The sequence below is a fragment of the Salvelinus alpinus genome, chromosome 6 (assembly GCF_045679555.1).
Source record: "Salvelinus alpinus chromosome 6, SLU_Salpinus.1, whole genome shotgun sequence".
Lineage (NCBI taxonomy): Eukaryota > Metazoa > Chordata > Actinopteri > Salmoniformes > Salmonidae > Salvelinus > Salvelinus alpinus.
In genome coordinates, this window is record NC_092091.1 from 22,092,797 (window position 1) to 22,118,873 (window position 26,077).

The 26,077-nt window shown below is 43.8% G+C and overlaps 1 protein-coding gene across 4 annotated transcripts in view; it reads right to left on the minus strand.

The window, feature by feature from the left end:
* Window positions 1–26,077, minus strand: part of LOC139578360 (AP-3 complex subunit delta-1-like) — a 51,930-nt gene that overhangs the window by 16,181 nt on the left and 9,672 nt on the right. For all 4 annotated transcript variants that reach the window (XM_071405836.1, XM_071405838.1, XM_071405837.1 and 1 more), the window contains exons 8-16: window positions 24,990–25,063; window positions 24,816–24,865; window positions 24,372–24,421; window positions 23,961–24,009; window positions 19,861–20,006; window positions 14,615–14,763; window positions 14,073–14,303; window positions 12,227–12,461; window positions 11,973–12,118 (exon numbers count right to left, since the gene is read on the minus strand). In XM_071405836.1, the coding sequence (XP_071261937.1) occupies window positions 11,973–12,118; window positions 12,227–12,461; window positions 14,073–14,303; window positions 14,615–14,763; window positions 19,861–20,006; window positions 23,961–24,009; window positions 24,372–24,421; window positions 24,816–24,865; window positions 24,990–25,063 (1,130 nt within the window). The remainder of the gene's footprint in view (window positions 1–11,972; window positions 12,119–12,226; window positions 12,462–14,072; window positions 14,304–14,614; window positions 14,764–19,860; window positions 20,007–23,960; window positions 24,010–24,371; window positions 24,422–24,815; window positions 24,866–24,989; window positions 25,064–26,077) is intronic.

Here is a 26,077-nt window from a genome sequence, read left to right on the forward strand (position 1 = left end):
AGAACTGAAAAGGCATGTGCGAGCAAGGAGGCCTACAAACCTGACACAGTTACACCAGCTCTGCCAGGAGGAATGGGCCAAAATTCAACCAACTTATTGTGGGAAGCTTGTGAAGGCTACCCAAAACATCTGACCCATGTTAAACAATTTAAAGGCAATGCTACCAAATACTAATTGTCTGTAAATTGTATGTAAACTTCTGACCCACTGGGAATGTGATGAAAGAAATAAAAGCTAAAATACTACCATTCTGACATTTCACATTCTTAAAATAAAGTGGTGATCCTAACTGACCTAAGACAGGGGATTTTTACTAGGATTAAATGTCAGGAATTGTATAAAAAAAATAAAAAGGAGTTTAAATGTATTTGGCTAAGGTGTATGTAAACTTCCGACTTCAACTGTATTAAGACCCTTTGCTATGAGACTCAAAATTGAGCTCCGGTGTATCCTGTTTCAAATGATAATCCTTGAGATGTTTCTACAACTTGATTGGAGTCCACCTGTGGTAAATTCAATTGATTGGATATGGTTTGGAAAGGCACACATCTGTCTATATAAAAGGTCCCACATCTGACAGTGCATGTCAGAGCAAAAACCATGACATGAGGTCGAAGGAATTGTCCGTAGATCTCCGAGACAGGATTGTATCGAGGCACAGATCTGGGAAAGGGTACCAAAAATGTCTGCAGCATTGAAGGTCCCCAAGAACACAGTGGCCTCCATCAGTCTTAAATGGAAGAAGTTTGGAACCACCAAGACTCTTCCTAGAGCTGGGAGCCCGGCCAAACTGAGCAATCGGGGGAGAAGGGCTATGGTCAGGGAGGTGACCAAGAACCTGATGGTCACTCTGACAGAGTTCCTCTGTGGTGATGGGAGAACCTTACAGAAGGACAACCATCTGTGCAGCACTCTACCAATCAGGCCTTTATGGTAGAGTGGTCAGTAAAAGGCACATGACATCCCGCTTGGAGATTGCCAAAAGGCACCTAAAGGACTCTCAGATCATGAGAAGCAAGATTCTCTGGTCTGATGAAACCAAGATTAAACTCTTTAGTCTGAATGCCAAGTCTGGAGGAAACCTGGCAACATCCCTATGGTGAAGTATGGTGGTGGCAACCAGGATTGGAAAGGGTCGGAAACTTTTCTGGAAATTTTCCATGGGTAGTTAAGCCTGGGAATTAAGGGAATTTTGCTTAAAATCATTAAAAAAGTTAGCTTATAACAGTGAACCTTTTTTGTGGGATACACATAAAGCAATTCTAGGTCTTGTGGCATATTTTGGTTAAACTATCCGCAAGTCAATGGAATTGCAACCCTCTGCATGCACAGTGCATTCTTCCATCCCGTGTACATTAGTGCACTCTTCCATCACATGTACAGCTGATTCAAGATCTTGCACACTAATGAGATGCTATTGAGCCCACACTACTACACTGTCTGAGCCAAGGACTACATGCTTTCTGGTAAGTTTTGATTACAATACTGGGTGGGGTGAATATATTTTATATGACATGCATGATTTTTTTGTTAACTAGTAAATAGTAGCCTACAACAAAGTGTGTTTAAATCATTTCTAACTTATTAACAATTTCTGCTAGTTAGTTTTTGCTACAATGTGGGTTTTAGCTTGCTTGAGCCTGCTAACTGAGGAGTGTTAATTCACTTGTTTCCATACATCTTTCATTTTAAAACATTTATCTTACAAAGGAGTTGTTTAATCTAACTGCCTAACTATTTATCTGTCCATGGAATTGTGTATTGTTTATTTTTTACTCTTTTTCCCCCTACTCTTTACAGGAAAATGCCACAGGCACTATCTGATGTGTGGAGACATTTCACTGCAGCTAATGTGGAAGGAAAAGCAGTGTGCAATTGCAGATACTGTGCCAAATCATATGAAACAAATGCAACAAAGATGCAGAATCATCTGGCCATGCATAAAGTTCCCTCAGCGCTCACAGCAAGCAACCCATGACAAAAGTCCCTCTACTTCTATTCGAGGTGAAAATTATGAATCAGACACCTTATCGATAGCAACAGCTCATGGTCCTCCTGGAATCAGAAGTTATTTTGACTCAATGGAGGAACGTAGTCAAAAGAATGCTGATGAATGTCTTGCTCGACCTGTGTCTTCAACTGGTTCACCTCTGAAGCTCACAGGCAATGTGTATTGGAAGAGATTTCTGTATGTTTCTTCCCCAGCATACACCGCTCCAACCAGACATGGTTTATCTACTAATTTGCTGTATGCAGAGTTCAACAGAGTTCAAGTGAAGGTCAAGCAAATCATAGAGAAAACCGACTGTATTGCAATCATCTCTGATGGGTGGTCGAATGTTTGTGGGCAAGGAATAATTAACTACATCATCTCCACCCCTCAACCAGTATTCAACAAGAGCACAGACACAAGGGGAAACAGACACACCGGTCTCTACATTGCAGATGAGCTGAAGTAGTCAATGACCTTGGACCACAGAAGGTATTTGCACTGGTGACAGAAAATGCTGCGAACATGAAGGCTGCTTGGTCTAAAGTGGAGGAGTCCTACCCTCAAATTACACCCATTGGCTTTGCTGCTCATGCATTGAATCTGCTCCTCAAGGACATCATGGCACTGAAAACAACGAATACGCCTTAGAGAGCCAAGGAAATGGTTAGGTATGTGAAGGGTCATCAAGTTATTGCAGCAATCTACCTCACTAAGCAAAATCAGAAGAGTAAGAGCACCACATTGAAGCTGCCCAGCAACACCCATTGGGGTGGTGTTGTCATCATGTTTGACAGTCTCCTGGAGGGGAAGGAATCTCTCCAAGAAATGTCCATATCACGGTCTGCCAATATGGACAGCCCCATCAAGAGGATCCTCCTGGATGATGCATTTTGGGAGAGATAGGTAAGCAGCCTGAAACCTATAGCAGTTGCCATTGCACGGATTGAAGGAGACAATGCCATCCTGTCTGATGTTCAGACTCGGCTTGCAGATGTAAGAGAAGAAATCCGTACTGCCCTGCCCACTTCACTGTCGCTCCAAGCAGAGGAAACTGCAGTTCTGAAACACATCAAAAAGTGTGAAGACTTCTGCCTGAAGACCATACACGCCGCAGTATACATGTTGGACCCCAAGTATGCTTGCAAGAGCATCCTCTCTGGTGCAGAGATCAACAAGGCCTATGGTGTCATCACTACTGTGTCTCACCACCTTGGCATGGATGAGGGCATGGTTCTTGGCAGTCTGGCGAAGTACACTTCCAAGCAAGGGCTTTGGGATGGAGATACAATATTGCAGTTGTGCCAACATATATCTCATCAGCCACCTGGTGGAAGGAACCTTGTGGATCTGAAGCTCTTTCCCCTGTTGCCTCCATCATCCTCCAAATCCAACCAACATCAGCCACCTCAGAGCGCAACTGGTCCTTGTTTGGGAACACACACACACACACACCAAAGCACGCAACAGGCTTGAAAAATAGGTGGCCATCCGGGCAAATTTGAGGCTTTATGAGCCTGACAACGAGCCATCCTCAACAAGATTGGAAGGTGAAGATGAGGCCTCAGAGTCTGATGTTCAAGAGGTGTACACCACATTGTAGAGGTCCAGGGAGAAGACATGGAAGCCTGAGAGGAAGACAACCAAAGCTTTTTAGACTATCATTTTACAGATGTATGTTGAAAACGTTTGTGGGAGATGCTATGGATCATTCAGTATTCCCTTTCTTTTGTTGTTCAGTGAAATCATCCCATGTGAAGAGGCAACTCATTTAATTAAAGTTCAATTCGTAACTAAATTGTTTTTATTTCTATTGAAAGGATTTAATAATTTGCAATTGTCTACTTATGACAAGGTAAAAGGTTTATGTTTCTGTCTCCATAAGATATGGTAAATATATCTAATGCCAAAAAACATCTACATTTAAATGGTATTAATATACATTTGCATATATTTCTGTTAATTCACATATATTCCCGTTAATTCCCACGGTAAGTTTCCACCTCTGAATATTCCCCAAAATGTGCAACCCTAGTGGAAGCATCATGCTGTGGGATGTTTTTCAGCGGCAGGGACTGGGAAACTAGTCAGGATCGAGGGAAAGATGAACAGAACAAAGTAGAGAGAGATCTTTGATTTAAACCTGCTCCAGAGTGCACAGGACCTCAGACTGGGGCGAAGGTTCACCTTCCAACAGGACAACGACCCTAAGCACACAGCCCTATCCCATCTGGACGAAAATAATGCCTATCTAAGAATGCTGTTCATTGACTACAGCTCAGCATTCAACACCATAGTACCCTCCAAGCTGGAGGCCCTGGGTCTCAACCCCACTCTGTGCAAATGTGTCCTGGACTTTGACGGGCCGCCCCCAGGTGGTGAAGGTAGGAAACATCTCCCCTTTGCTGACCCTCAACACTGGGGCCCCACAAGGGTGCGTGCTCAGCCCTCTCTTGTACTCCCTGTTCACCCACGACAGCGTGGCCATGCACACCTCCAACTCACTCATCAACTTTGCAGACGACACAACAGTAGTGGGCTTGATTACCAACAACGACGAGACAGCATACAGGGAGGAGGTGAGGGCCCTCGGAGTGTGTTGTCAGGAAAATAACCTCTCACTCAACGTCAACAAAACAAATGAGATGATCGTGGACTTCAGGAAACAGCAGAGGGAGCACCCCCTATCCACATCAAAGGGACAGCAGTGGAGAAAGTGGAGAAAGTTCTTCAAACTCAAGAAGCTGAAGAAATTTGGCTTGTCACCCAAAGCTCGGACTAACTGTTACAGATGCACAATTGAGAGCATCCTGTCAGGCTGTATCACAGCCTGGTATGGCAATTGCACCGCCCTCAACCGCAAGGCTCTCCAGAGGGTGGTGCGATCTGAACAACGCATCACCGGGGGCAAACTACCTGCCCTCCATGACACCTACAGCACCCGATGTCACAGGAAGGACAAAAAGATCATCAAGGACAACAACCGCCTGAACCACGGCCTGTTCACACTGCTACCATCCAGAAGGAAGGTCAGTACAGGTTCATCAAAGCTGGGACCGAGAGACTGAAAAACAGCAATTACTAACTCAGACTGGCTGCTGCCTACATTGAGACCCAATCACTGGCCACTTTAATAAATGGATCACTTGTCACTTTAAACAATGTTTACATATATGTTACATTACTCATATCACATGTATATACTCTATTTTATACCATCTATTGCACCTTGCCTATGCCACTCGGCCATCGCTCATCCATATACTTATATATACACATATTCTCATTCACCCCTTTAGATTTGTGTGTATTAGGAAGTTGTTGGGGAATTGTTAGATATTACTGCACTGTCGGAACTAGAAGCACAAGCATTTCGCTACATCGCATTAACTTCTTATGGCTGCAGGGGCAGTATTGAGTAGCTTGGATGAAAGGTGCCCAAAGTAAAGGGCCTGCTCCTCAGTCCCAGTTACTAATATATGCATATTATTATTAGTATTGGATAGAAAACACTCTGAAGTTTCTAAAACTGTTTGAATTATGTCTGTGAGTATAACAGAACTCATATGGCAGGCAAAAACCTGAGAAAGAATCCAAACAGGAAGTGGAAATTCTGAGGCTGGTCAAGTTTCAACCAAGATCCCATTGAAATCACAGCGAGATATGAATGAGTATTCACTTCCTACGGCTTCCAATAGATGTCAACATTCTGTAGAACTTTGTCTGATGACTCTACTGTGAAGGGGGGCCGAAGGAGACAGGAATGAGTCACCACTGCCATGAGGTGAACATTCTTTGACCACGAGCGCTCACATGAGGCAGCTCCGTTCCGTCGCTCATCTGAAGTCAATGTAATTCTCCGGTTGGAACGTTATTCAAGATTTATTTTAACAACATTCTAAAGATTGATTCAATACATCGTTTGACATGTTTCTACTGACTGTTACGGAACTTTTGGACATTTTGTCACGTTTTAGTGAACGCGCTTTGTGACTTTGGAATTGTTTACCAAACGCGCTAACTAAAGTAGCTAATTGGACATAAATAACGGACATTATCGAACAAATCAAGCATTTATTGTGGACCAGGGATTCCTGGGAGTGCATTCTGATGAAGATCATCAAAGGTAAGGGAATATTTATCATGTAATTTCTGGTTTCTGTTGACTCCAACATGGCGGCTAATTTGACTATTGTTCTGAGCTCCATCTCAGATTATTGCATGGTTTGCTTTTTCCGTAAAGTTTTTTTGAAATCTGACACAGCGGTTGCATTAAAGAGAGGTATATCTATAATTCCATGTGTATAACTTGTATTATCATCTACATTTATGATGAGTATTTCTGTTGAAACGATGTGGCTATGCACTATCACTGGATGTTTTTGGAATGTAACGCGCCAATGTAAACTCAGACTTTTTTATATAAATATGAACTTTAACAAACAAAACATACATGTATTGTGTAACATGAAGTCCTATGAGTGTCATCTGATGAAGATCATCAAAGGTTAGTGATTAATTTTAATCTCTATTTGTGCTTTTTGTGACTGCTATCTTTCGCTGGAAAAATGGCTGTGCTTATTGTGGTTTGGTGTGACCTAACATAATTGTTTGTAGTGCTTTCGCCGAAAAGCATATTTGAAAATCGGACACTTTGGTGGGATTAACAACAAGATTACCTTTAAAATGGTATAAAACACATGTATGTCTGAGGAATTTTAATTATGAGATTTCTGTTGTTTTGAATTTGGCGTTGCCTGCACTTTATCTGGCTGCTGTCATATCATCCCGTTACCGGGATTGCAGCCATAAGAAGTTTTAACATCTGCTAACAATGTGTATGTGACCAATAAAATTCAATTTGAAGACCATGCAGGAGTGGCTTCAGGACAAGACTCTGAATGTCCTTGAGTGGCACAGCCAGAGCCCAGACTTGAACCCGATCGAACATCTCTGGAGAGACCTGAAAATAGCTATGAAGTGACGCTCCCCATCCAACCTGACAGCGCTTGAGAGGATCTGCAGAGAAGAATGAGAGAAACTCCCCAAATACAGATGTGCCAAGCTTGTAGCTTCATACCCAAGAAAACTAAAGGCTATAATCGCTGCCAAAGATGCTTCAACAATACTGAATACTTTCCGAATGTACTGTATAAAGGAAGTCAGTCAATTGAAATAAATTCATTAGGCCCTAATCTATGGATACCTTAAAAAAAGGTAAGGGTGTGGATCAGAAAACCAGTCAGTATCTTGTGTGACCACCATTTGCCTCATGCAGTGCGACACATGTCCTTCGCATAGAGTTGATCAGACTGTTGATTGTGGCCTACTGGAATGTTGTCCCACTCATCTTCAATGGCTGTGCGAAGTTGCTGGATATTGGCGGGAACAGGAACACGCTGTCATACAAGTTGATCCAGAGCATCCCAAACATGCTCAATAGGTGAATGGTCTGGTGAGTATGGAAGAACTAGGACATTTTCAGCTTCCAGGAATTGTGTACAGATCCTTGCGACATGGGGCCGTGCATTATCATGTTGAAAATTAGGTGATGGCGGTGGATGAATGGCACGACAATGAGCCTCAGGATCTAGACACGGTATCTCTGTGCATAGAAATAGCCATCGACACAATGCAATTGTGTTTGTTGTCTGTAGCTTATGGCTGCCCATACCATAACCCCACTGCCACCATGAGGTACTCTGTTCACAGCGTTGACATCAGCAAACTGCTCGCCCACATGACGCCATACACGCCGTCTGTCATCTGCCCGGTACAGTTAAAACCGGGATAAATCAGTGAGGCGCACACTTCTCCAGCATACCAGTGGCCATCGAAGGTGAGCATTTGCCCACTGAAGTCGGTTATGATGCCAAACCGCAGTCAGGTCAAGACCCTGGTGAGGACGACAAGCACGCAGATGAGCTTCACTGAGACGGTTTGACAGTTTGTGCAGAAATTCTTCGGTTGTTCAAACACTGTTTTATCAGCTGTCCAATGAAATAAAAAATAATTTTAAAAGTCGCAGGTGAAGAAGCCGGATGTGGAGGTCCTGGGCTGGCGTGGTTACACGTGGTATACGAATGTGAGGCCGGTTGGATGTACTGCCTGTATTCGCTAAAACAACATTGGAGGCGGCTTATGGTAGAGAGATGAACATTAAATTATCTGGCAAAAGCTCTAGTGGACATTCCTGCAGTCAAAACTTGAGACATCATTGGCACACAGATCCAAGATGGCGTAGCAGTGTAGGCGTGTTTTTGTTCGTCCTCCCTTGTACTTTTGTATTTTTCGTATTTTTTGTATATATTTAAAAAAATGAAATCTCTCTCTTTTCGATTTTTAATTTGATTATACCTTCCGGTAACCTGCCTCACCCAATGTGATACGGAATCGCTATTATTTTTACTTTGGAACACATTCAAGAACCTCCAGTAGCTAACCAGCTAATCAGCTACAAGCTATTTAGTCATTTTTAGCCACTGCTAGCGGCTTTTACCTTCTGCACAGACACCAGCCCTGTTCTTAGCCTGGATATTACTCGCCAATCTACCAGCATCGGACTGTCTCTCCACAACAACGCCGGATTCCTGCCGTAATCCCTGAGCCACTACTTCTGATCCTCACAGCTAGCTTGCAGCTAGCTAGCTCACAGCTAGCTTGCACCCTCCGTGGCACCCAGTACCGAAGCTATCCCTGAGGCCCACCCCCGGCCTACTCAGCTGTTTACCCGAACCCCACTCATACACGACTAGAGCCCAATACTCCACCGGATCCTTGCTGTTAACTCTGGACCTTGGCACCGGATCACCATAACTGCCAAAGGGGGAGGAGTTGCAATCTACTGCAGAGATAGCCTGCAAAGTTCTGTCATACTTTCCAGGTCTATGCCCAAACAGTTCGAACTTCTAATTTAAAAAATTAATCTCTCCAGAAATAAGTCTCTCACTGTTGCCACCTGCTACCGACCCCCCTCAGCTCCCAGCTGTGCCCTGGACACCATCTGTGAATTGATCGCCCCCCATCTAGCTTCAGAGTTTGTTCTGTTAGGTGACCTAAACTGGGATATGCTTAACACCCCGGCAGTCCTACAATCTAAGCTAGATGCCCTCAATCTCACACAAATCATCAAGGAACCCACCAGGTACAACCCTAAATCCGTAAACATGGGCACCCTAATAGACATTATCCTGACCAACTTGCCCTCCAAATACACCTCTGCTGTCTTCAATCAGGATCTCAGCGATCACTGCCTCATTGCCTGTATCCGCTACGTGTCCGCGGTCAAACGACCACCCCTCATCACTGTCAAACGCTCCCTAAAACACTTCTGCGAGCAGGCCTTTCTAATCGACCTGGCCCGGGTATCCTGGAAGGATATTGACCTCATCCCGTCAGTTGAGGATGCCTGGTCATTCTTTAAAAGTAACTTCCTCACCATCTTAGACAAGCATGCTCCGTTCAAAAAATGCAGAACTAAGAACAGATATAGCCCTTGGTTCACTCCAGACCTGACTGCCCTCGACCAGCACAAAAACATCCTGTGGCGAACTGCAATAGCATCGAATAGTCCCCGCGATATGCAACTGTTCAGGGAAGTCAGGAACCAATACACGCAGTCAGTCAGGAAAGCAAAGGCCAGCTTTTTCAAGCAGAAATTTGCATCCTGTAGCTCGAACTCCAAAAAGTTCTGGGACACTGTAAAGTCCATGGAGAACAAGAGCACCTCCTCCCAGCTGCCCACTGCACTGAGGCTAGGTAACACGGTCACCACCGATAAATCCGTGATAATCGAAGACTTCAACAAGCATTTCTCAACGGCTGGCCATGCCTTCCTCCTGGCTACTCCAACCTTGGCCAACAGCTCCGACCCCCCCGCTGCTACTCGCCCAAGCCTCCCCAGCTTCTCCTTTACCCAAATCCAGATAGCAGATGTTCTGAAAGAGCTGCAAAACCTGGACCCATACAAATCAGCTGGGCTTGACAATCTGGACCCTCTATTTCTGAAACTGTCCGCCGCCATTGTCGCACCCCCTATTACCAGCCTGTTCAACCTCTCCTTCGTATCATCTGAGATCCCCAAGGATTGGAAAGCTGCCGCGGCCATCCCCCTCTTCAAAGGGGGAGACACCCTGGACCCAAACTGTTACAGACCTATATCCATCCTGCCCTGCCTATCTAAGGTCTTCGAAAGCCAAGTCAACAAACAGATCACCGACCATCTCGAATCCCACCGTACCTTCTCCGCTGTGCAATCCAGTTTCCGAGCCGGTCACGGGTGCACCTCAGCCACGCTCAAGGTACTAAACGATATCATAACCGCCATCGATAAAAGACAGTACTGTGCAGCCGTCTTCATCGACCTGGCCAAGGCTTTCGACTCTGTCAATCACCATATTCTTATCGGCAGACTCAGTACCCTCGGTTTTTCTAATGACTGCCTTGCCTGGTTCACCAACTACTTCGCAGACAGAGTTCAGTGTGTCAAATCGGAGGGCATGTTGTCCGGTCCTCTGGCAGTCTCTATGGGGGTACCACAGGGTTCAATTCTCGGGCCGACTCTTTTCTCTGTATATATCAATGATGTTGCTCTTGCTGCGGGCGATTCCCTGATCCACCTCTACGCAGACGACACCATTCTGTATACTTCTGGCCCTTCCTTGGACACTGTGCTATCTAACCTCCAAACGAGCTTCAATGCCATACAACACTCCTTCCGTGGCCTCCAACTGCTCTTAAACGCTAGTAAAACCAAATGCATGCTTTTCAACCGGTCGCTGCCTGCACCCGCACACCCGACTAGCATCATTACCCTGGATGGTTCCGACCTAGAATATGTGGACATCTATAAGTACCTAGGTGTCTGGCTAGACTGCAAACTCTCCTTCCAGACTCATATCAAACATCTCCAATCCAAAATCAAATCAAGAATCGGCTTTCTATTTCGCAACAAAGCCTCCTTCACTCACGCCGCCAAACTTACCCTAGTAAAACTGACTATCCTACCGATCCTCGACTTCGGCGATGTCATCTACAAAATAGCTTCCAATACTCTACTCAGCAAACTGGATGCAGTTTATCACAGTGCCATCCGTTTTGTTACTAAAGCACCTTATACCACCCACCACTGCGACCTGTATGCTCTAGTCGGCTGGCCCTCGCTGCATGTTCGTCGTCAGACCCACTGGCTCCAGGTCATCTACAAGGCTATGCTAGGTAAAGCGCCGCCTTATCTCAGTTCACGATGGCAACACCCACCCGTAGCACGCGCTCCAGCAGGTGTATCTCACTGATCATCCCTAAAGCCAAAACCTAATTTGGCCTCCTTTCCTTCCAGTTCTCTGCTGCCTGCGACTGGAACGAATTGCAAAAATCTCTGAAGTTGGAGACTTTTATCTCCCTCAACAACTTTAAACATCTGCTATCTGAGCAGCTAACCGATCGCTGCAGCTGTACATAGTCCATCGGTATATAGCCCACCCAATTTACCTACCTCATCCCCATACTGTTTTTATTTATTTACTTTTCTGCTCTTTTGCACACCAGTATCTCTATTTGCACATGATCATCTGATGATTTATCACCCCAGTGTTAATCTGCTAAATTGTAATTATTCGCTCCTATGGCCTATTTATTGCCTACCTCCTCATGCCTTTTGCACACATTGTATATAGATTCTCTTTTTTCCCCCTACTATGTTATTGACTTGTTTATTGTTTACTCCATGTGTAACTCTGTGTTGTTGTCTGTTCACACTGCTATGCTTTATCTTGGCCAGGTCGCAGTTGCAAATGAGAACTTGTTCTCAACTAGCCTACCTGGTTAAATAAAGGTGAAATAAAAATTAAAAATAAAAATAAATTGTGTGACAAAACTGTTGCGTTTAGATTTTTGTTCAGTGTAGTACTATAAAATATATTTCTGATGTTGTGTATTACTATAAGCTTAATTGTGAGTAGGGGAGAGCAGCAGGCAGACTGACCCTTCAGGAACAGGCACTTTCTTCTGTGCCTTGGGGGCCACAGGGTTGAGCTCTCCAGCAAACAGAGCTGTCACCTCCTCAGCTACCTCCACGTCCTTCTGTTGCAGCTTCTGGATGTACTTCACCAGCTGCAGGATGCAGGAGGCCTGGGAAGGGTAGAGGGGAGCACAGAGAGGGAAGTATACTGGAAAATATATTCTCCTTTCAAACGGCCAATAGCCCCGAGGTTAACCGATATTAGCCGTGTGACTCACCCTCTCCTGCACCTCCAGGTTGTCACTCTGGACAAACACAGGCAGCCTGTCAATGAGCAGCTGGCTGGTCTCCTGGGCCACCTTGCTGTCCTCTGGTGCCCCCTCCTGGCCGCGTAGCACCGTAGAAAACAGCTTGGCAGCGTTCTGCACGTACACGGCCTGGATGTGGCCCGGCAGGGTGGCCACCTTGGGCCGCAGCATGGCCTCCAGAGTCGCCATGGGGTCCTCCAGGTGTCTGGGGGGAGATAGGAGGATGGCACAGGATGAGGGATAAGCCAATGATACAGGGCTGAACTGGCCTGATTTTAGCTAGTTTGACTTAGTGGAAAACATTCTTGTTAAAAACTGTATGTGTGTGCATGTGTTCTTGTAGAGGAGTGTCATGATGTTGGCCTATTTGGGTACAGCAAGCCCATCCCCCTCTCCCTGCCTCTCACAACTACGCTGCTGTGGTCAGAGAGAGGTCGTAAATTCCTGAGGAGAAGACCCTGCCACATGGCCACAACAGTATAAGAGGCAGAGGACATTTTCATAGAGAACAAAGGGATTTCTTCCACCTCACAGAACTTGAAGTACGAACAAATTTCATGTTCCGGAGAAAGTATAAAAGATCGGTGAAGAATCCAGCTACGAACTGGTCCGTTTGTTACAACTTGGGGAAGCTCATGGGAGACGGTGTGGCCACATTACCATAACGCTGTTTATATAATAGCCTCAGATATGAGGTTTACATCTAATTGTTGTATAAGATGAATGAGTGATTATGATACTGTTTGTAAAATTGTGTAATATGATGTTGGACTGTTTAATGAAGGAAAATCCAATTCCCTTTTGATTTGAACTAAATCAGAGGACCGCCCCTGAGCCCAGTCAGGGTCAGGCATCCTGGGACAGCCCTTTTCTGCAATTCCGAATAAAACCCAACTTTGAGAAATTATCCCCAGACCATGTTTCTCTCAATCACGGGAGGACAAAGGTTGTAGACCATTGCTGAATCTTTTAACCATACCACGTGGTTAAACTCTTAGACTATCGATACCGACAGAATAAGAACAAGTCTTTGATATTAATTACTAGTCTGCAGCTAGGGATTCGGTATCATTGAACGCGAAGAACGACAACCGCCGAAACATCTATTCTACAACAACACGAATGAATGTCACTCTGTACTACCCACTCTAACCTACGACAGAGAGAGAGAGAGGACGGAAACTCTCCAACAGAAACTAACTTTTCAACAGAGATCAAGACGACACACTGAACGTAAATATATATATATTGATTGCAATTGTTCCCGAATGAGTGAGCGTTCATGTGCAAAGGATTAGCATTTCAATTGTTATAATTATTAACTCTGTAGTGACGTCTCAGTCGACCCCCACTTCCCTTTGGTCTAACAAGCCGCCGTGCCGGTTTAGCCCACTAGGGCACATTCTCCTATCATTTCTTGTAACCATATTTACTTTGTTTGTTTGTTTATGCATTTCTGTGAATTACTTAGTAATAAATAAATGATTTAAAACAATTGATGTATGGATGACTCATAGTGAAGACTGGGTTCGTGCAAATTTACGACGTTCGGAATGAGACTAACGTGAGGTAAAGTAAATAATTCATTAATTAAGAAGACTATTGATAAGATATGAAAATATCTGAAAGGTTATATTGGGAAATTATAACTTTGTAATCTGAATATTTTCCTTGGTGCCCCGACTTCCTAGTTAATTACAGTTATATGATTATTCAGTTTAATCGCGTAATACTAATTACAGGAATCTTTGATAAAAACAAAGTCTTCAATTTAATGATCGTAAAGACACGACAGGAGGAATGGATGAATACATACTCTGAGAACTCTCCACAGATCCAGGCGGCGGCGTAGAGCACCTCACAGATGCCGTTGTGCTGTGTGTTGCCGGTCAGCAGGTGGGCGTTGTCCAGCAGAGTAGCCATCTGGGCCACGGCGAAGGCTCGGATGGCTTTCACCCGGATGGCAACGTCCAGCATCTGGGAGGCGATGAGGTGGCCATGCCGCGTGCCCTCTAGACGGGTCAGCTCCACCAGGATACTGATGTACCTGAGAGACGGAAACAGAAACAGACGGTCAGACTGGTGTACCTGAGAGACAGGTGAGAAAGTCAGTGGAAGGTAGGCCCCTAAATGGCAGGTAAACCCCCAAAAAGAAGACAAGTTTTTGCATCGTACTGGCCCACTACTTGTGTGAATTATTTACAAATAATTTACAGCAAGACGCATTACTACAATGCATTTTGACTCGTGAGCATTTCAACTCTATTTGAGAGACACGGAGACTCAAAACTCACAGAAAGTATGAATCTAAAAGAATCAGACACCAATACATTTGCCCTGCCAGTAAGTTGTGCTGACCATTCAAAGTTGGTGATGTACTGGTAGTTGCTCTGGCTGCAGATGTCAATGATCTTGGTGAGCAGCTCATCTCTGTAAGTGGTTCCCTCGGCTTTGTCCACGTGCAGCATCAGCTTCTTCACTATCTCCATCAGGTTCTTCTTGGACACCTGGGACCACACCAATGAGTAGTCAATGAGAAACAGAGCAATGGGGACATCAGAAACTGTACTGTGATCAGGGAGGCATTAGGCTATACATACAGTACCAGTCAAAGGTTTGGACAAACCTATTCATTCAAGGGTTTTTCATAATTAAAAAAAGAAACTATTTTCTACATTGTAGAATAATAGTGAAGACATCAAAACTATGAAATAACACATTTGGAATCATGTAGTAACCAAAAAAGTTAAATATTTTCAAAATATAATTTTCAAGGTAGCCACCCTTTGCCTTGATGACAGCTTTGCACACTCTTGGCATTCTTTCAACCAGCTTCACCTGGAATATTTCTCCAACAGTCTTGAAGGATATCCCACATATGCTGAGCACTTGTTGGATGCTTTTCTTTCACTCTGCGGTCCAACTCATCTCAAACCATCTCAAATTGGGTTGAGGTCAGCTGACTGTGGAGGTCAGGTCATCTGATGCAGCACTCCATCACTCTACTTCTTGATCAAATAGCCCTTACACAGCCTGGAGGTGTGTTTTGGGTCATTGCCTGTTGAAAAACAAATGATACCATCCCATCTGGTTTAGGCTTAGTGGGACTGCTGCTGGTTAAGTGTGCCTTGAATTCTAAATAAATCACTGACAGTATCACCAGCAAAGCACCCTCACATTCTCCTCCATGCTTCAAGGTGGGAACCACACATGCGGAGATCATCCGTTCACCTACTCTGCGTCTCACAAAGACACGGCGGTTGGAACCAAAAATTAGACCAAAGGACAGATTTCTACTGGTCTAATGCCCATCGCTCGTGTTTCTTGGCCCAAGCAAGTCTCTTCTTCTTATTGGTGTCCTTTAGTAGTGGTTTCTTTGCAGCAATCAACCCTGAAAGCCTGATTCACACAGTCTCCTCTGAACAGTTGATGTGGAAATGTGTCTGATACTTGAACTCCGTGAAGCATTTATTTGGGCTACAATTTCTGAGGCTGAGTAGCAGAGGTAACTTGATCATAGCGCTTGATGGTTTTTGCGACTGCACTTGAAGTTCTTGAAATGTTCCGTATTGACGGACCTTCATGTCTTAAAGTAATGATGGACTGTCCTTTCTCTTTGCTTATTTGAGCTGTTCTTGCCATAATACGGACTTGCTCGTTTACTAAATAGGGCTATCTTCTGTATACCACCCCTACCTTGTCACAACACAAATCAAATTTTATTTGTCACATACACATGGTTAGCAGATGTTAATGCGAGTGTAGCGAAATGCTTGTGCTTCTAGTTCCGACAATGCAGTAATAACCAACAAGTAATCTAACCTAACAATTCCACAACTACTACCTTATGCACTCACGTGTGAAGGGATAAAGAATATGTACATAAAGATATATGAATGAGTGATGGTACAGAACGGCATAGGCAAGATGCAGTAGATGGTATAGTGTACAGTCTATACATATGAGATGAGTAATGTAGGGTATGTAAGCATAAAGTGGCATAGTTTAAAGTGGCTAGTGATACATGTATTACATAAAGATGGCAAGATGCAGTAGATGATATAGAGTACAGTATATACATATGAGATGAGTAATGTAGGGTATGTAAACATTATATTAAGTGGCATTGTTTAAAGTGGCTAGTGATACATTTTTACATAATTTCCATCAATTCCCATTATTAAAGTGGCTGGAGTTGAGTCAGTATGTTGGCAGCGGCCACTAAATGTTAGTGGTGGCTGTTTAACAGTCTGATGGCCTTGAGATAGAAGCTGTTTTTCAGTCTCTCGGTCCCTGCTTTGATGCACCTGTACTGACCTCGCCTTCTGGATGATAGCGGGGTGAACAGGCAGTGGCTCGGGTGGTTGTTGTCCTTGATGATCTTTATGGCCTTCCTGTGACATCAGGTGGTGTAGGTGTCCTGGAGGGCAGGTAGTTTGCCCCCGGTGATGCGTTGTGCAGACCTCACTACCCTCTGGAGAGCCTTACAGTTGTGGGCGGAGCAGTTGCCGTACCAGGCGGTGATACAGCCCGACAGGATGCTCTCGATTGTGCATCTGTAGAAGTTTGTGAGTGCTTTTGGTGACAAGCCGAATTTCTTCAGCCTCCTGAGGTTGAAGAGGCGCTGCTGCGCCTTCTTCACAACGCTGTCTGTGTGGGTGGACCAATTCAGTTTGTCCGTGATGTGTACACCGAGGAACTTAAAACTTTCCACCTTCTCCACTACTGTCTCGTCGATGTGGATAGGGGGGTGCTCCCTCTGCTGTTTCCTGAAGTCCACAATCATCTCCTTTGTTTTGTTGACGTTGAGTGTGAGGTTATTTTCCTGACACCACACTCCGAGGGCCCTCACCTCCTCCCTGTAGGCTGTCTCGTCGTTGTTGGTAATCAAGCCTACCACTGTAGTGTCGTCCGCAAACTTGATGATTGAGTTGGAGGCGTGCATGGCCACGCAGTCGTGGGTGAACAGGGAGTACAGGAGAGGGCTCAGAACGCACCCTTGTGGGGCCCCAGTGTTGAGGATCAGCGGGGTGGAGATGTTGTTACCTACCCTCACCACCTGGGGGCGGCCCGTCAGGAAGTCCAGGACCCAGTTGCACAGGGCGGGGTCGAGACCCAGGGTCTCGAGCTTGATGACGAGTTTGGAGGGTACTATGGTGTTAAATGCTGAGCTGTAGTCAATGAACAGCATTCTCACATAGGTATTCCTCTTGTCCAGATGGGTTAGGGCAGTGTGGTTGCGATTGCGTCGTCTGTGGACCCATTGGGTCGGTAAGCAAATTGGAGTGGGTCTAGGGTGTCAGGTAGGGTGGAGGTGATATGGTCCTTGACTAGTCTCTCAAAGCACTTCATGATGACGGAAGTGAGTGCTACGGGGCGGTAGTCGTTTAGCTCAGTTACCTTAGCTTTCTTGGGAACAGGAACAATGGTGGCCCTCTTGAAGCATGTGGGAACAGCAGACTGGGATAAGGATTGATTGAATATGTCCTTAAACACACCAGCCAGCTGGTCTGCGCATGCTCTGAGGACGCGGCTGGGAATGCCGTCTGGGCCTGCAGCCTTGCGAGGGTTAACACGTTTAAATGTTTTACTCACCTCGGCTGCAGTGAAGGAGAGCCCGCAGGTTTTGGTATCGGGCCGTGTCAGTGGCACTGTATTGTCCTCAAAGCGAGCAAAGAAGTTGTTTAGTCTGTCTGGGAGCAAGACATCCTGGTCCGCGACGGGGCTGGTTTTCTTTTTGTAATCCATGATTGACTGTAGACCCTGCCACATACCTCGTGTCTGAGCTGTTGAATTGCGACTCTACTTTGTCTCTATACTGGGACTTAGCTTGTTTGATTGCCTTGCGGAGGGAATAGCTACACTGTTTGTATTCGGTCATGTTTCCGGTCACCTTGCCCTGGTTAAAAGCAGTGGTTCGCGCTTTCAGTTTCACGCGAATGCTGCCATCAATCCACGGTTTCTGGTTTGAGAATGTTTTAATCGTTGCTGTGGGTACGACATCGTCAATGCACTTTCTAATGAACTCGCTCACCGAATCAGCGTATTCGTCAATGTTGTTGTTGGACGCAATGCGGAACATATCCCAATCCACGTGATCGAAGCAGTCTTGAAGCGTGGAATCAGATTGGTCGGACCAGCGTTGAATAGACCTGAGCGCGGGAGCTTGCTGTTTTAGTTTCTGTTTGTAGGCTGGAAGCAACAAAATGGAGTCGTGGTCAGATTTTCCGAAAGGAGGGCGGGGGAGGGCCTTATATGCGTTGCGGAAGTTAGTATAACAATGATCCAAGGTTTTACCAGCCCTGGTAGCACAATCGATATGCTGATAGAATTTAGGGAGTTTTGTTTTCAGATTAGCCTGAAATCCCCAGCTACGATGAATGCAGCCTCAGGGTGTGTGGTTTCCAGTTTACAAAGAGTCAGATAAAGTTCGTTCAGGGCCATCGATGTGTCTGCTTGGGGGGGAATATATACGGCTGTGATTATAACCGAAGAGAATTCCCTTGGTAGATAATTCGGTCGACATTTGATTGTGAGGAATTCTAAATCAGGTGAACAGAATGACTTGAGTTCCTGTATGTTGTTATGATCACACCACGTCTCGTTAATCATAAGGCATACACCCCCGCCCCTCTTCTTACCAGAAAGATGTTTGTTTCTGTCAGCGCGATGCGTGAAGAAACCAGCTGGCTGCACCGACTCCGTTAGCGTCTCTCGAGTGAGCCATGTTTCCGTGAAGCAAAGAACGTTACAATCTCTGATGTCTCTCTGGAATGTTACCCCTGCTCGGATTTCATCAACCTTATTGTCAAGAGACTGGACATTGGCGAGTAGTATGCTAGGGAGTGAAGCGCGATGTGCCCGTCTCCGAAGCCTGACCAGGAGACCGCTTCGTTTGACCCTTTTACGGCGTCGTTGTTTAGGGTCACCGGCTGGGATCAGATCCATTGTATTGGGTGGAAGGCAAAACACAGGATCCGCTTCGGGAGAGTCATATTCCTGGTTGTAACGATGGTGAGTTGACGTTGCTCTTATATTCAGTAGTTCCTCCCGACTGTATGAAATGAAACCTAAGATTACCTGGGGTACCAATGTAAGGAATAACACATAAAAAAAACAAAATACTGCATATTTTCCTAGGAACGCAAAGCGAGGCGGCCATCTCGGTCGGCGCCGGAAGTACACAACTGATTGATTGGCTCAAACGCACTAAGATGGAAAGATGGAAAGAAATTCCACAAATTTACTTTTAACAAGGCACACCTGTTAATTGAAATGCATTCCAGGTGACTACCTCATGAAGCTGGTTGAGAGAATACCAAGTGGGCAAAGCTGTCATCAAGGCAAAGGGTGGCTACTTTGAAGAATCTCAAATATAAAATATATTTTGATTTATTTAACACTTTTTTGGTTACTACATCATTCCATGTGTTATGTCATAGTTTTGATCTCCTCATTATTAGTAAAAATAAAGAAAAACTCTGGAATGAGTAGGAGTGTTTTTGAGCTTAGGGCATTTCCCCATGAGTAGACATAGGTGGTGAAGACATGGGGGTAGGGTCAGTGTGTATTCAATGACCATGTGTTATGACAGTGACAAGCACCATGCCGTAGAGCAGGTCTAGAGCCCTCAGGCGGATGGACTCGTCCTTGTCATCCAGACATTGGAGGATGAGGTCCTTGTGGGACTGGACAGACTTGGGATGAGTCTTCAGTATCTTGGACATGGCCAGCAGGCCCAGGTACTTCACTATGAACAGAGACAACACACTCAGTGGCCTGGACACTATACACAGGGCCTTCTATTCTGCTTCCACATGCACTAGAGTAGCGGTTCTGCACTATGGAGACTGGTCTACGAGCCATACCTTTACATTCTGTAGTATACATTACCTTATGGCTATAGCCTGCCTCCCAGTACTCAGGCCCTTTGACTTTTTACACATTGTTAAATTACAGCCTTATTCTAAAATGTATTAAATACATTTTTGAAAAATCCTCAATCTACACACAATACCCCAAAATGACAATGCAAAAACAGGTTTAGAAATTTTTGCAAATGTATATTTTTTTTTTACAGAATAACATTATTTACATAAGTATTCAGACCCTTTGCTATGAGACTCAACATTGAGCTCAGGTGCATCCTGTTGCCATTGATCATCCTTGAGATGTTTTTACAACTTGATTGGAGTCCACCCGTGTTAAATTAAATTGATTGGACATGATTTGGAAAGGCACACTTGCCTATATAAAAGTTCCCACAGTTGACAGTGCATGTCAGAGCAAAAACCAAGCCAGGAGGTCGAAGGAATTGTCCGTAGAGCTCTGAGACCGGATTGTGTCAGCCACAGATCTGGGGAAGGGTACCAAAAAATGTCTGCAGCATTGAAGGTCTCCAAGAACACAGTGGCCTCCATCATTCTTAAATGGAAGAAGTTTGGAACCATCAAGACTCTTCCTAGAGCTGGCCGCCTGGCCAAACTGAACAATTGGGGGAGAATGGCCTTGGTCGCTAGCAGAGCTGGAGTTCCTCTATGGAGATGAAAGAACCTTCCAGAAGGACAACCAATCAGGTCTTTATGGTAGTGGCCAGACGGAAGCCACTCCTCTGTAAAAGGCACATGACAGCCCGCTTGGAGTTCGTCAAAAGGCACCTAAAGACTCTCAGGTCATGAGAAACAAGATTCTCTGGTCTGATGAAACCAAGATTGAACTCTTTGGCCTGAATGCCAAGCGTCATGTCTGTAGGAAACCTGGCACCATCGCTACGGTGAAGCATGTTGGTGTCAGCATCATGCTGTGGGGATGTTTTTCAGCGGCAGGGACTTGGAGACTAGTCAGGATCGAAGGAAAGATGATGAAAACCTGCTCCAGAGCGCTCAGGACCTCAGACTGGGGCGATTGGTTCACCTTCCAACAGGACAATGACCCTAAGCACACAGCCAAGACAACTCAGGAATGGCTTCGGGACAGGTCTCTGAATGTCCTTGAGTGGCCCAGCCAGAGCGCACACTTGAACCTGATTGAACATATCTGGAGACCTGAAAATAGCTATGAAGTGACGCTCCCCATCCAACCTGACAGAGCTTGAGAGGATCTGCAGAGAAGAATGACAGAAACTCCCCAAATACAGGTGTGCCAAGCTTGTAGCATCATACCCAAGAAGACTCAAGGCTGTAATGGCTGCCAAAGGTGCTTCAACAAAAGTACTGAGTAAAGGGTCTGAATACTTATGTAAATGTATAGTTACCACCCCCCCCCAGAAAATGTTTAAACCTGTTTTTGCTTTGTCATTATGGGGTATTGTGTGTAGATTGAGGGGGGGGGAAAACTATTTAATCGATTTTAGACTAAGGCTGTAATGTAACAAAATGTGGAAAAAGTCAAGGGGTCTGAATACTTTCCGAATGCACTGTCTCCACTATCATCCGCTGAAACCTCACAGATTACATTACAAACTCATTACTGTAGGCCCTTGTCACTATTCTGAATGCCTGTTTTATATATTATATAATTGAGAATCAGATTTTTCACTTTGAAGGCAGTAAACTTCTCTGGTAGGTAACGGCCTATGTGGCATCGATATTATTCCAAAATATTTATTCTACTGTCAAAATTGACTACAAAGTGTAAATAGGATACATTTGTCAGTCACTCTCGTCCAAAACGGAGATCTGCGAGATAATTACGAAAGAAATGGTACATCACGGAATTAAGGGTAACATAAATTTTCCTTGGGTTGGGTTTATTTCAATCCTGCCCACAGCACCCAAGTGATCCTCAATTCAAAGCGCAGCTGCACGCATCCCGATCATAATACCAATGGTTAATCTGGTTTGACATTCGATATCCCTATGCGGCTAGTTAGGGACCATAAGTAAATTACACAATGTACAGTACATGGGACAATATTTAACATTTCTATAGCTGCAAATTTCAATGACTTAACTTCAAACCAACTACAAATTGTAAAAATGTTAAAATAAATATTGAAAGAATTTAATAAGACAACAAAGATGTGCAACATGAAAATATTGTCCCATAGATTGAGTAATTTATTGACAGTCCCCAACTAGCCCCAGAGATAAGCTATCCAAAGTCAGATCAACTTTGCCACGGTCGCACAACGGCCAGCTGAAGCTAATTGGCGAAAGAAGTTGGCTAGCTTGCTAGCTAGTCTAGGCTACTTCCAAACACAAAACCTGAAAGTAGCTTAGACTTTTCAAGTCTAGGCTACTTCTTTCTAGATAACTGTTTCAAGTGACTAGCTGTGTACTGTTTTGGCAGAGTGAAAGTACAAACGTTTCCCAAGTTCAAACACACACGACACTGACATCAAAGCATGCCTCCCAAGACCCAGATCTTGTTCTCGGTCACATTTTCTAATGAGGACAATTGAAACAGAGGCTAAATTAAGAAGTTCAGCCCCACTTCAAAATATAAAACATTGATTTCAACATTTAACAAACCACAGAACTCTATAAACAAGGACTACTTTTAACAATCCCACTGAACATTTTACAAAAACACATTCATAGGAAGAACTGTGCAGATACAAGTTTGGTAACAGAATAAAACCGAGGAATGGTTTGCCGTAATTCTATTACCAGTGTACATTTTTCAAAGTAGTCATTGTGCATAGAGTTGTACGGTTTATTAAACTTTGAAATCAATGTTTTTTGTTTGGCATACTTTCTAAAGTGAAAATTCTGTCTCCGCATAATTCTGTTAGCATGGAATAGCCCATACATAACATACTGACTAACAACCTGATATTTTCACATCCATTAGATTTTCTCTACAAAACATGAAATTAAAAACACAAAGAAAAGGAAAATACAAACAAACAGAACGATGGCGAGAACACAGACATTCACACGAGACAACATATACACATGGAAGTTTTGTTTTTTTGCCACCAACTTGAGTCATAGGTAGATGTAGCTATAGTGGACTAATCCGATAACAGACACCATTTTCTTTGCGGAATCAGGCAATATATAACATTCACTAAACAGATTATTATCGGAGCGGTTGATACCGATAGCTGTATATCAGGTTTATGGATCAATATGTGTGAATGCAACCTCGAGGTAAAGTGCTATCGCTGTGCAGATACAGGTTTGGCTTCATCAGAGCAGGTCAGGAGCAGCCCTGTAAACAGTACTATGTTTGAGACTAATAGTTTAAAAGGTGTCGATGGGAGCAAAATAAGGCAAGAGTCTGTTGATGTTATGATCCTAACTAGCGAAACGGCCTTGAGGATCAGTATAGAGAACTCAATTATTTTTTTAAACATAGCTGCCCACGTATATCTAATCTACACACAACCAAGTTGCCCAGATAACTCGAATCACCAGATGCATCATAATGATCGTAGATGGTTTAACTTAATGTTCGCTGTAACCTGCTAAGACTGATTAATTACTGCTCAAATATACTCAATTTTTAGAAACTAAATAGCCTGTTGAAGTAGAGGTGTATAATAAATGTATAAAGACAAAACCCTACCTTGTGACATAGTCGCAATTGCAACTATGCACAGTAACATTTCAAACAGCCCGCATTTCGGGGGAGTGGTCAAAATGTTGAGTTATCCAGAGTTTTGGGATTTAGATCGCTGTAAACTAGATGGGTGGCTACTCAGAAACACGCAGACAATGAGAGAATGACACACTGCAGGCATTGACAGAGGGCTCACAGTTCTGGTCCGAGTCTTCAATCAGGATTCGCAGTTTCTGGACACAGAGCTGAGAGAGAGAGAAACATGCCATTACTATCAATATAAACCTTTCCAAACAAGCTCCAGTATTTGCATGTGCGCACAGCAATTCTGCACATTCACCGAAAGTGGGTGAAACCCACTAGCCATAGAACCCAGCTAAAGTCATTTGAACAGTTTGAATTTCAATACATTTTAGGAGCTCAGAAATGAATGCTTTTTAATCACAATTTCACTAGCCTGCGCAATCTTTTGGTGTTCATCTACTGACAGACTTGCGATGATAAAAACAAAGAAGATGTAAACATGCATTGTTATCAAACTGGAGTGGAAAGCGTTCACATCATTAGCTACAAAAGAGAAAAAGTGGACATGGTGTCTGGGACTTACCTGAATACTAGCACTGTGATTTGGCATCCCAGAGGACAGGGAAATCAACACTGCAACAGAGGACAAACAATAAGATCCTGCTGTGTCAACAACTTTACATACTTGTCAAAAACGAAATGTTCACAGTTAGAGCTGTGATCTTGAAAGCTCAGTGATGTTTTTCACTTAACATAAAACAAACTGCATTGAGTCAACAACCTCCTCAGTAGCACATCAAAGGCGCGAACAAAACAACTGCCCACACTGAAGACTATAGACATGCAAGGTGTATAATATAAATTTAAATTTTTTATAAAAAAATGTTATGAGAAAATAGCTTGGTTCAACTGCACACATCTTCAGTTTATACCCAAGCTTCACAAAGATGTACGGCTACCCAGCACATAGATAACCAGACGACTAAACAGAGATACAAGAAGAACAAGTGAAAAGAGGAATACTGACCTGCTATCACAGTGTTGACACATTCATATAGAAGTGACATAGCAGAGGTACTGTGAGAGGAAGAAAGGGTAAGAAAAGGAGTAGAGATAGACAGAAGATCAATATTTTCCTCAGACAACTTTTTGTGATTCAACAAAACCCATATTGGTTGTTGGATCTCTGTAGGTGTCTCACCTGTGGATGAGGTTTGTTAAGGGTTCTATCAGCTTCTTCCCCAAGCGAGGCTCCAGGGGTGTGAGGGCACCAAACTGAAAAACACAAGTCACCATTACACACACTAAAGGAACAACACCTCTCCATGTTGTGATACAGGGCAATAATATGTAAGTTCCACTGACTCACTAACCAGGTTTCCATCCAACCTTTATGTGGGTAAAGTATGTCGGATAAAAAAAAATGTCAATACAGGCCTGATGTAAACAGCAAATTTGTTGGTAAACTTTCCAAATATCGACAAAACAATATACGCTAGACAAGGTGAGACCTTTGTGTGTCGATAAAATTAATAATGAGCAAATATTAATATAATAACCATCCTATCGAAGTAAACTTTTAGTCACGCGATGATGTTGTATGGTCCTCCCACTACAACTCAAGAAAGCATGCTGATTATTAGGCTACAGATGAATATACAGTGAGCTCCAAAAGTATTGGGACAGTGACACATTGTTTGTTGTTTTGGCTCTGTACTCCAGCACTTTGGATTTAATAGAAATTAATGGTAAATAATGTAGTCATTTTGGAGACACTTTTATTGTAAATAAGAATATCATATTTTTCTAAACACTTCTACATAAATGTGGATGCTACCATGATTACGGATAATCCTGAATGAATCGTAAATAATGACAAGAGAGAAAGTTAGAGGCATAAATATCATACCCTTCAAAAATGCTAACCTTCCCTGTTATTGTAATGGTGAGAGGTTAGCATTACATGGGAGGAATTACTTGGGGGACTACTTTAATACAGATAAGTGAATTTGTATACTTTTGGTCCCCTAAAATGGGGGGCTGTAATTTCTCAACGGTTTGCCCGAGATGGATGAAAATACCCTCAGATTAAAGCTGACAGTATACACTTTAACCTCATAGTTATTGTATCATTTCAAATCCAAAGTGCTGGAGTACAGAGCCAAAACAATAACAAAAATTGTCACTGTCCCAATACTTTTGGAGCTCACCATGTTATTTATTTATTTTAATTCACCTTTATTTAACCAGGTAGGCTAGTTGAGAACTAGTTCACATTTACAACTGTGA